Source organism: Eublepharis macularius, chromosome 6 (genome assembly GCF_028583425.1).
Source record: "Eublepharis macularius isolate TG4126 chromosome 6, MPM_Emac_v1.0, whole genome shotgun sequence".
NCBI lineage: Eukaryota > Metazoa > Chordata > Lepidosauria > Squamata > Eublepharidae > Eublepharis > Eublepharis macularius.
The window spans coordinates 69,076,080-69,088,435 of NC_072795.1; the positions used below are offsets into that span (position 1 = coordinate 69,076,080).

At 40.7% G+C, this 12,356-nt stretch overlaps 1 protein-coding gene across 4 annotated transcripts in view; it reads right to left on the reverse strand.

Annotated features, from left to right (window-relative positions):
* Positions 1 to 512: 512 nt before the first annotated feature.
* COL17A1 (collagen type XVII alpha 1 chain) overlaps positions 513 to 12,356 on the reverse strand; it is a 78,444-nt gene continuing 66,600 nt past the window's right edge. For all 4 annotated transcript variants that reach the window (XM_054982948.1, XM_054982946.1, XM_054982947.1 and 1 more), the window contains exons 50-57: positions 11,027 to 11,116; positions 10,358 to 10,468; positions 9,562 to 9,696; positions 8,108 to 8,458; positions 6,219 to 6,350; positions 4,377 to 4,439; positions 3,540 to 3,611; positions 513 to 2,231 (exon numbers count right to left, since the gene is read on the reverse strand). In XM_054982948.1, coding sequence (XP_054838923.1) covers positions 2,185 to 2,231; positions 3,540 to 3,611; positions 4,377 to 4,439; positions 6,219 to 6,350; positions 8,108 to 8,458; positions 9,562 to 9,696; positions 10,358 to 10,468; positions 11,027 to 11,116 — 1,001 coding nt within the window. In that variant the 3' untranslated portion in view covers positions 513 to 2,184. The remainder of the gene's footprint in view (positions 2,232 to 3,539; positions 3,612 to 4,376; positions 4,440 to 6,218; positions 6,351 to 8,107; positions 8,459 to 9,561; positions 9,697 to 10,357; positions 10,469 to 11,026; positions 11,117 to 12,356) is intronic.

A 12,356-nucleotide genomic window follows, 5' to 3' on the forward strand; every position in this document is an offset into this window, starting at 1 on the left:
AAGGCAAAAAAAGAAGAAAAAAATAACACCCTTTTTTCAGGGGATACTGAACTGAATAGTTCTATTAATGGGAGGACAGGCACCCTCCCCTGAGAGGTGGGGAAGACCTTGGGTCTTTTGAGCCCATAACGTTTAAGCTTCTGCCAACCACCTGTTCTCATTCCTCATAAGGTGACTGAGATATGGGTGCATTTTAACCCTAGGAAGGATAGGAAAAACCACAACTTTTAAAAGGTATTTTTATTTTTATTTTTTAAAAAAAGATGTATCATTAACAGTTACAGTGTGTGAATGCACAGCAAGCTCTTTGTATATTGAACAGTCTGTTCTCAAACAAGAAAATAGTAACTACAAGATATTCACCTTATATTTGTATTCACCAAAACCACAGCTCGAACTGAAAAGATGGGATGGGAACCTTTTTACCATGGATCATCTTAACAATGGCCACAAGCCAGAGCAGCACAGTGGCACCCAAGGATTTGCATGCATCTGCTGAGTTGCTTAATGAGTTTTTCTGTAAATTAGCAGAAGGGTCTGTAATGCAAAATTACATAGTACTCCTGAGTATGAGAAGTAGCTTGGGGTATATTGGGGGCTGTTGGAGAAATGCATGTTTGTAAAATTTTTGGCAAGGAAGACAGCTAGGATGGCAATCTGCCTAGACTTGAACGTGCCACCTTATTTCTGTGACCCTAATAAATGTCCTTTTCCCATTTTTTATTCGCTCTAATGTCAAGTTATTTACCCATAGTAACAAAATACTGAGACCAGATCTTAACACACAGTCAAAATTAAAGCTGACTAAAAAGCGCCCTGGTTTTTAGTGTATCGATAACTTTCAGGTACATATGAGTGATTCTGGATTTAACGTGTTAATGTTTTCATCAAAGCAAATTTTGTGAGTTTCACAAGTTCCATTTATTAATAATTGAAAACATCACAAGCTCCCTGAGCTATAGAAAGTCTTGTTTAGAGCTGGCTTAGTAAAACAAACATTTTAGTTATCTACATGATGCTGTGCTTTCACTATGGCCTAAATTAGGAAGATTATCAGCATGTCATCACAGCAAGTTTGACAAAAGCAATTGGCCAAACTTGACCATTTGCTACTAGATGCATGTATATATGTAGTAATGGAAATCATGGCATGCAAATTTGCCTAGGTGAAAGTGATGATTGCCTTGTTGCAAACCTCAAGACACTGTTATTATAAAACATCAGCCCAGGCATGTGGCATATAGCCCCCTAGTAGCATATCAGTACATGCTAATGGGAATGGTGTATGCCCATTTCTAAAGCAGGTGGTGCTTTAGAAAGTGAGTACTAGCCCTGGAAACAGGCAAAAGAGGGCAGAGTTGTCCCAGATAAATCTCACTGAAGGGGAGGGACTGAGCTCAGTATGGTAGAGTAAGCAGTGTGTCCAGTGCTACTGCACCATAGCACACATTTGACTGTGTCTGCTTGCCTCTGCCACCACCCATATCTGTCTGTCATAATACTTTAGTGTCTGGTTTCCACTAAAGAGAGTCTACAGTATAAACAAAGCTTTAATTGGGAAGCTGTATATTAAAGTGGAATTTTTCACTTAATGCAATAGAAAGCACCACAGCAAACATTTTTGTTTTAAAAAGAAGTTCTAACAAAAAGTGCTTAATACTAACAGCCCCAAGGTCCTTCACATTTTTGCAATGCAATTAGCAATTGGCATTAAACAAGAAATTGGTTATGCTCCTAACTGCCACATGTTGGAGTACAACCACATCTGTTCTTTAAATCTAGATCCTTGGTCATTTTGGATAAACATGTACATTCCATCTCATCAAGGTGATTTATGTAACTCTGTGAATCTGATTTTCAGTTTCATCTGAAACATTCTAATGTTTATTTGGCAAAGTTAGGTGGGGGTGTATCCTGAAGGTTAGTGACCTGCAATGCTATAAAAAGCCCGAGGCTTAGATACCAATTCTAAACCCTCACAGGCATTAACAAAGAAATACCCTTTTTTAAACGTCCAAATTTTAGACATCAGTGAAATAAAATCATGAATATCATTTTCAATTGCTAAGTCTCAGGGGCAAATTAATAATAAAGTCACTGGAATTTAGGTATTTTCTCTACTGCAACAGAAGAAATCACCCATGAACAATTTATGAAGTTTGTATGTTAATCCATATTCTTAGGTTAGACCCCAATGCTTCTCCTTTTCCTTCGTCCATATGCATGTTCACCTAAAAAAAGGAGATGAAGAAAGGATTATTTCATTAAAATTCAACAAGGTGAGTTAACTGCCATTCCCAGGAGTATACTCCATTTTTTGTAAATAAAATGGAAAGCCTATGTATGCCATTGGCATGGTTCAGATGTCGTGACAAACCATGGCCTGCTATATTATGAACAATGCCACCAGTTCATGCACAATCTCCCTCTTCTTGTGTGTTGCAGTCTTATTAGACTTTGAAACTTTTCCAGAAACTCAGTTGTTGCTGCTGAAACAAACACTGTGGTTTGCATTCTTCTCTACAAACCAGAGTGTGGAATCCTGGTTTGTAAAAGAAGAGAGTAAACCATAGTTTATGGTTTAGATATAACCATAATCTGCTGTTTGTTCTTTAATTTGATTTTCAGACTGTGGGAAGCATTCAATCCTAAGGATCCCTCAGGCGTATCCAAATTACATCTGAACCATGCAAACTATACAAAACTGAATTATTCAAGAGAGCTTTCTTACACAGGTAGAAGGGCTGTACTGTAAGGAAATGGTTCAGAAACATGCTTTGATAAAGGGATAGGGATTGTAGACTATATCCAGTATACTGTTTGTTGCCACAAGTATGCTCCTCCTGTATAGTTTCTGTGTTGTTTAATATCATCTTAAATTGCTTATGTTTTGTTTCAGCTTTGTATTGGATTTCTGCTTGTCTTCAAATTTTATGCTATCCAGATCCTCTGGCATTGTTCAATGTACCATTGACTCACGATATGTAATCCGCCTTGAGTCTCAATGAGAAAGGTGGACTATAAATAAAAAATAAAATATGGCAATCTGTATGTTTCCTACATGGATGCATGGTGCATGCAGGGATTATGCCATGTAACACGTCCCATTCTCTAACTTAAGGAATGTAATTGAGAGTGATTGTTTTTCTACTTTGTCTTGACTACTGCCTATGGGGTGAGTTGTCTCCATTTAAAAGGATGATTTCCTCAAAGCTAACAGGTACAGAAGGGCATGTTGGGATCATGATGAAGACCATTTAGCCTTGTTGGTCTGCAACAGAACAACAAGATTTGAGTCCAGTGGCACCTTTGAGACCAGCAAGATTCTCAGAGTGTAAGCTTTTGAGAGTCAGAGCTCCCTTCTTCAGACTCATGACTGAAGAAGGAAGCTCTGACTCTTGAAAGCTTACACTCTGAAAATCTTGTTGGTCTCTAAGGTGCCACTGGATTAAAATCATGATGAAGACCAGCACATTTACATTGTTGAATTTGCACTACACTTCTTACATAAAGCACTCATTTAATTTGGAAATAAATACCTTTCTCGCCTTTTTCACCCTTTGGTCCTCTTGGGCCTTGGCGACCCGGTGGCCCCATTGATCCAATATCACCTGCAAAACCAAAGAATAATTTTAGTATGACTATCTAACCAGTCATTTGAAATTGCTTGTACAAGGAGTAACAAAACTTCTTGAATACATGCCTTTGTCTAGCTAGAGGCGGTGGCAATAAGGTTGGTACAAATAAATTTTTCATCTCAAACCACTTCATGCAAATGGTTTGAGAGAAAGCAGTGTGCCCCAGGACTCTTTGAAACACCTAAAGAAGGTTGTGGGTAATTCTCAGATTATGCACCACTGAATGGCACTCCTAAAGCTCCTGCAAACAGTTGGAGAAGTTTGTGCCAGTTGGACCAGCCCTGTTTATAAATAATACAGAGCAGCACCATCTTTGAATGTTATCAGTCCATAAGAATCCAGTTTTACCAATTGCCCTCTATAGATTAAACCCCCAGCCTCCATTTTATAGTGTGCCACATCAAGAAAGTTTTCAGATGTGGCACTAGTTTTCTAGATTTGTAAATGACAAAAGTGTGCTGAGTAAAATGGATGCTTGGTTTAAATTGGCTCTCTTCTGCATTTAATCCACAATAGGCTATCAAGTCAACCAAGATTTTAAGAAAATTTTATTATTCAGTACAAAAATACTGCATGCTACTTTTTAATGCACATTTATAAAAATATTATGAACGCCAGAACAGACAATGAAACTTCTGGATTTCCATTCAGTTTGGGTAAAGAGGGGAGGACTGCAGGGCACCCATCTCTCTATCTTAGATTCTCTAATCTTGGCAGGTGTGGCAACCAAAGTCTTACCTTTGGGTCCTGGGAACCCTATCTCGCCTTTCTGTCCAGGTGAGCCTGGAATAGTTCCATAAGCTACAGAAAGCAAAAAAATAAAAAATAAAAGCATGTCTATGAAGATCGACCACTTATTGCAATGATAATAATGTAACTTTCAGTCCTGGCCAACACCCCATGGATAACCTCTGTGCTCTTGGCCCTTTAAACAAGGTCATTTCGCTCTGCAAACTAAGAAGGTTCAGAATCCAGGCTGAAACCTTTCCAAAAATGAACAGGCAGGGGGTGATGCCATCTTGATTCCTCAAAGGCTGCTTCTGAGGCATGCAGGAGCAGCTTTTAGTATTCGGCCTTCACCCTTGATGCAAACTTCTGTCAAGAAATCGTGCCTGAACTTTGGGTTCATGCAGAAGCTTTGACCTGGACAGGACTAAGCCAGCCCAATTGGAGAGATAAAAGGTTAGTTGAACCTGCCTTAGTGCCATTAGTGTGGATTGCACAGCTTTATCCTACGCTTGTTAAGTAATGTTTCTGACTGTGGCACTGCTTCGAAACAAGATTCCTGGGAGACAATGGATTGGTAAATAACAGACGGCCAAGGGCGGTTACCTTACAAATGAAGTGCAATATGACTCGAAGGTTGGAAATTGAAGCTCGGCATAAGGCAAGCAAAGCAGCAAAAATTCATGGCTGCATTAAGACCTAAATTTCCTGAACACAAGATATGCCACAGAACATCTAAACCATCTTAATGTTACCAAGAAATGGGAAACCTTTTAAATACGAGTTTATGTAGTTTATTTAACCCTGATCAGCTGGACTGTGTGCATACATGAACACTGGCAATTATCAGTTATAGTAAAGCTTGTAGACAAATACAAAAAAAATGAACAGGCGTTGAAGTGACTGTATCAGTTTCTTTTCAGAGGGCTACAAGACTTCGGGGGATTCCACGTGATCGATTTTGATCGGACTTGCTGAGCAGTCATGCTGCAGTGGAGTCGTATGAATCCACCGCTCCCCGATTCCACATTAAGGCTTTTGTTTCACATTGACATTTCATTTCATCATGCTCACAGTCCATCATGCGGAATTTGCCAGTATAAACATCGATTCCTCATTGCTTTTTCTGGGGGAAGTGTCGACAGACGTGTGTCTTCATTTTTTAAAAAAATCCCCCCCACAAAGGTGCTACACATAAATGTTGCATCAAACGAACACATCTGATAGGTCAGAGCATTTCCCACCGATATCATGAAATGAGTATTGGTTATTGACATTTGGAGGGAAAATTGTTACCGAAGACCCCACTTTCCCTCTGCCTCAGAAGCTGTCAGCTGTCAGCGAGCAACAAGTAACAAATTTGGGATGCTGAAAAACACAGGATATGTTTCTGCATAGACTTGTTGAAACGTTGCAACATTTTTAATAATTTAAAAAAAAAATAAGGGGAAGGGAAAAGTAGTGGGCATGGCTTAGAAAATGTGATTGGCCAATCAAATTAAGTTGATTTGAAGGGTGAGAGAGAAGGGCAAGGGTGGGGAGAACATTGGATAAAGAATTTTGCATGATTAAAATCCCTAACCTGCTGCGAATGGACAAATAAGTCGGGGAAAAGCAGGATGGGAAAAAAATGGACAAAACCTGCAGTGACTTCGAAGCTGCTGCTAGAATTGCCTTCCCATACAAAGAAAAATTGAGGTCATTTGGAAGCTGAACAACAGAAAACCACTAGTGCGGAATCACCCTTTGTTAGTCTATTCTTAGCTAGGCTACTTTCTACCCAACTAAAGAACAGCTGCAGGTGGAGGTATGCAGTAGTATCCTATAGGAAAGCACAATCAAGATACCACTTACTTCTGAAGAAATCCATGAGGTCTTCAGTGACGTTTCCATAGGATGCAAACACCCTGCTGATGCCAGGCGGCCCTGGAGGCCCAGGGGGTCCTTGCATGGTGTAAGTCATCATGTCCTGGAGGAGTCCTCTGTCTGGGATATTGAAACACAAATGGGAAATGAAGCACCGAAAACACAAAGATTTTTTTCCCTTCAGTCTGAATGGATAATTCACCCTCCTTTTCTAAAGTGCTTGCTGTACAACTGAGCAATTTTCATGCTTGGAAACTACTGTTTCCCCAGTACAAAACAATACATGTTTAAAGCATCCACAAAATGCTCCAAGAAGATGCAATTCATAGTTGATATGTTGCTCTTAGCATGGGCACTTATTCAACCTAAGTCTGATATAATATTTGGCATTTATGGGGTAACTTTTTTGAGGCAATCCATTTGGGCACATAAATATAGAAAAGTTACATGAGACTCAGCTGTCCAAAAAATTGCAGAAATAATCCTAGCTCCAAGAAGCTGAGCTCCTGTGATTGTCCCCAGAAAAGTAGACAATGCATTCCAATATAGCCTTATATGGCTCAACTACACATTAACATTTCTTCCATTTTGACATTAAATGATCTTTTTCTGGTGCAAATGAAGCTGCCAGGATGACTTCACTTTGGGAAAACTAACAGATACCTGTATCCCCCCCCCCCAAATGGGGTATAAGTAGCTTGGTAATAGAGGAGAGGGAATGTTAAGGTTCTGTCCATGTTTTCCTTGATAAAGTAGTCCTGAAGCTAAATTTGCAAATTAAAAAATAACATTTAAAATAAATTCAGAAGAAATCTTAACTTGTAGCTGAGCTCTTAAAATGTGTGCGCGGACTCCCTATTTAGGTAGTGCAATACCACAATGCAGCCCAAAGTCTGCTTCTTCCTTGGGCTTTGGTCTGGCTTATACATTTAGGCTAACTGTTGAAGCTCAAGAGCCATAGATCTTCATTTTCACTCCCCATGGCCCTTAATTACATCGTCACATTTGCTAAGCATATATCCCAATCCTGAGAAATCATGTGAATGTCACTATGTGCAGGATTTAGCTTTCAGCAGGATTTGACAAACACTATAAAGAATATGTATGGTGTGGAGTACTGACAGCTGAATCCTAGACATGTCTTAAGGGCATAATGGGTGCCACATCAGTGGCAACAACTCAAGATATGCAAGATTTCCAAGCACTTAATCCATCATTCTGAGACTTATAGGAACTTATTGCACTATGGTTGTTGTGGGTTTTCTGGGCTGTATTGCCGTGGTCTTGGCATTGTAGTTCCTGACGTTTCGCCAGCAGCTGTGGCTGGCATCTTCAGAGGTGTAGCACCAAAAGACAGAGATCTCTCCACACTGAGAGATCTCTGTCTTTTGGTTCTACACCTCTGAAGATGCCAGCCACAGCTGCTGGTGAAACGTCAGGAACTACAATGCCAAGACCACGGCAATACAGCCCGGAAAACCCACAACAACCATCGTTCTCCGGCCGTGAAAGCCTTCGACAATACACTCTTTGTTTGCATTGATTTCATATGAAACAACTTTTTTGGTGCTGTTCAAGGTTCATGTCCCAAGTCAATGCCAGAAATTGTGAAAGCTGATTAGAGAACAAGGTGAGTGTACTATCAAGCCCATACAACTTTATCAAAAATGGAATTTTCAGTCATTTTTCCATTATCTTCAGTAATTTCTCTACATCACCAAAGTCTGAATATTCTTCCAGAATCATCTTGTATAGTTTTTAGGTAAATAGGTAAAATAGAGTTTTACAGTGTAGTGATTGTTTAGAAAAGTATAGCCGTCTACTGAAAATATAGCTATCTACCCTGAATACTTCAGACAGCATAAGAATAAACTTACTCTGTATGTTTTCATACACTCGAACTGCCAACTCATTGTAATCCAATGGTCCACGAAATGATCCACCAGTATATGATCCTTCTGCCCCAGCAGATCTCATCTGTGATCCATCTGTGCTCAGTGATTCACCATAAGATCCACCTGCTCCAAGTGCACCACCATATGCTCCATTACTTCCCACTGAACCACCATATCCCCCTGTGGCATCATAAGATGTGTCTGAAGTCATGGACCTGCCATATGATCCTTCTGAATTTAGAGACCCTCTGTAATATCCAGACATAGCGGTTCCATCTCCAGGTGGTCCTGGTGGCCCAGGAGGACCTCTGATAAAACCACGTATGTCATCACCTACAATTAAAAAAAGGATGTTAATGGCACTGCACTAAACATGAGGAACTCTGATGATAGAGATGGGTTGATCTGTAGGAGTGTGAGCAGTCATGAATGGTACCAGGGATGAATGCAATAGAGGTAAAGACCCGTGATAAAATTCCGCTGCAGTAGGAATGGGTCAGCAATGTACTAAGGGTTGGCCATTGTGCACTAATTGAGGTTGGATCCTGTTCCCACTTGAGTGTTGTGGTTTACTTAGAAACAATGTACAATGGTTTACAGTGAGACACACAATTTAGTATTTTCAATTCATTCACTATCCCCAGAGCTCAGTGGTAGAACACATACTTTGCATAGAGAAAGTCCTACATTTCGTTCCCAGCACCTACATTTAAAAATAAAATTCAAATAGCAATGCTAGGAAACCTCTCTCTGCCTTGGAAAGGTCCTAGTAGAGTAGACTGAGCAGTGGACTAGATGGCCGACAGTCTTCATATCTTCAAAGTATGCTATACAAGAAACAAACCCAACAGGCTGGATGCTTGTCAAAATCTCCACCAACATGTAGTACTCCAGAGGCAAAATGTTTAGCTGGGGGCCAATTTACATGATGCAAAGTCCTTAGGGCCAGCATGTATGTGCACCAGAATTTCTGTTCTTTCACACATGTTAGGAGTTGTATGCCAATCACAACAGTAGCATACTGGAGAAAGGACTTAAGCCTCCCCTATAGAAGAGTCAGTTTTTGAAAATACTTTATTGGGGAGGGGTCAATCTGAAGATGTAGGGAGCAATAACCACCCACGATGGAATTCCCAATTCTTTTGGCCTTCTGGCTTCCATTAAAGAAAGACAAATGAAATAAAAGACCTCTTCCATAAATATGACTTCCAAAGGAAAGAATCCTCATGAGTCCTCCTTAAAATAAAACCATAATGAACACTTTCAGTTTTTCAGGGGACTACTTTAACAGCTGGAGTATGCATTTCTCAGCTGCTACAAAACAGTATGAGATCAACCCTAGGCAGAGAGCCAAGATGAGGTTCAGGCTTGGTATTTTAGGAATAGCAACAGCTGGCTATAGCAAACAGAATGAAAAGACTGTCTCTCTGTCTTACTGGTAAGGTATCGGATCAATTCACTCCTGAACTGATCAGTCCAAATACTGTCACCATAAGACTCAAGGCCAGTTCCTGAAAAGCCTGGGGGTCCTGGTGGCCCGGGGGGTCCAGGAATTGTGGAATACCCTGCACCTGGGGAAACAAAAAGAAGACATTGTTTTAGTTAAACAATGCAGAAAGAGCAGGTTCCATTCTTAATCTCTCCAGCTAAATGATCCTTGGTAAAGGTTAGCAGTTAGCACTGAGAAAGGCCCCCTTTGCTCCCTTGACTCTGGAGAGCTACAACCAGCCAGAGCGGACGACACTGAGATAGATGGACCAACCAATGGTCTATCTTGGTATAAAGCCAGATATTTGTTCAACTTTCAGCAAGAATATCTCAAGGATAAAATTTAATTAGATCAGAACTTACTACACTCTGTTAAAAGCCACCATTCTTTCTTAATATGATTTCCCTGGCATTTTAAAGATAGTCCTTGCAAAATGGTTGGACAGATAAAAGCAAATGATAAGACAATGCTTCATATGGTCCAAGATGGGATTAGGCCAGTGATATTTTCATTGGCTTGGCTTAATTTTGGATGATTGATCCATTATGTTACACTGTTCCTGTCTCCCTTTATCATCTAGATGTCATAATGTTGGGAAATAGTGGATTGTCTTGTAATGAACAGCATGTGGGTAAATGTCCTTACTCTGTCCTGGAATGCCATGCAGATTTTCCTCCATAAAGTCTTGGGCTCCTACCGGACACTAAAGAACAGGGGATATGGCAGACTCTATTACTCCTTACTTTGCAAGTATGTGAAGATAGCTTCTGCTGTGAGGGTGGACAGAGAGCTGCCTGGAACACCTGGTGGGCCTGGGGGACCAGGTGGCCCAACAATGCCGCTGAACTCTGAAGCTGAAAGAACAAAAGAAGTGAATGAGTGCTTGAAACACTAGCCCCTTCTATGCCAGCTAGGCAAGGCACTTCTCTCACACACACACGCACACGCTGCCACATACACCCCAATCTCCTTGGCAGAATCACCATCCTTTACACAAAAGGTTCACACTGTTATTTGTGTGTAGAGACGTGAAGATTGGGCAGATTGAAGAAACTGCAATAATTTAGCTCTGGTTGTTTGTAGAAGCAGCCTTTACTGTAGGTGGCTGAAAGCACCTATATGACACACATGACCTTTTAACGTAGAGCTATAGCTTTTCCCTAGGCAGGGATTCCACTATCCATCTGGAATACAACCACTCAGTTTAATCTCTAGCAATCTGCCACCAATGAATTAGGTGAACCTGAATTAAATGGAGACCTAATTGTACGCATCCATGCTGGGGTGGGGGAGAGTCAGACAATGGGCCATTAGTTCTTGCTGGCAGCCCCAGTGTGAGATACCCTCACCTTATGTTCGCTTGTTTGTATGTATGACCCACCATGATAGTTGGATAGGACTGCAAGGCATACCTTGGAGCAACGCTAAGATGTCTCCATAAGATGCTCCAGGCAGACCAGGAGGACCTGCAGGACCAGGAAGCCCCATGCCAATTCCTGAACCTAGAATATTAACAAATGAAAGAGAGTAACAGAACTGGGGAATGAAATGTTTTGTAGATTTGAATACAAACATGGGAAGGAAGGTTATACATTGCTCATATTCTGGACAGAATTAACAAAATAACAGTGGGAACTACTACTTAAATTCCCCTTGCAACAGGTGTATATTATTCTCTGCTTGACCTTGGCATCAAGGCAAACGCAGGTCTTCTTTGAGGGAATAATTTCCTCAGATCTTTGCTTTATGTAAAGAATTGGCCCACGTAACAAAAAGACAAATTATTTATGCATTTTTAGCCAGTGAAAGCCAGTTCTATCATACTTTCACGGCATGTTTTATTTGGTAAGTTCCAGGCTGTAGGTCATGAGGTTTCACTGATTAATCTAATGCACAACCTCATTCTGGGAATATGTTCTGATTAATGCACTGAAGTGGAAAATGTGATAGAAGAAGCTGGTTGTGAGGATCTTTGTAAAATTACCATTGGGGTGGATTGGCTATTTAACTTACAGGGAAGTTCCCAGTGGGCCATTGCCCAGGGGGCTACTGGCAACCAGGAGAAAGCACAGCCAAACTCCAATAGCTTTGATAGCATAGCAGAAGCTACTCAGCACAGCTGAACTGACACACGAGGTTAGTCAGGTCGGAGCCAAGTGACCTCTAGCACATGGCACTGCACAGGTAACTCAACCTAGTGAGTTTCTGGGCCATTTTAACTTCCCAGTCCATCACTGATGACCATTTTAAAAGCAGTCCTGTAGCACCATGGTCACCTGCAAATTCTGTAACAACAACATTCAATTTGTATGTCGCCCTTCAGGACAACTTAACACCCACTCAGAGTCGTTTACAAAGTATGTTGTTATTATCCCCACAACAATCACCCGGCAAGGTGGGTGGGGCTAAGAGAGCTCTAAGAGAGCTGTGATTGACCCAAGGTCACCCAGCTGCCTTCAAGTGGAGGAGTCGGGAATCAAACCCAGTTTTCCAGATTGAGTTCTGCACTCTTAACTACTACACCAAACTGGTTCTTACCATGAGCCATAATCCAGAATTGATATGTAAATGTTTTCTGGATGGAATATAATCACCATTTTAATCTAACAAATGCTGTGAACTAACAAGTCAAGAAACATCCATGACTTATGGATTATTCTGTGCAAATGGAAATCAAGAATTGTTTTATCACTGACTACTACAGCATCTCACACCAGAACATGCCTTATGATTCTTCTGGTC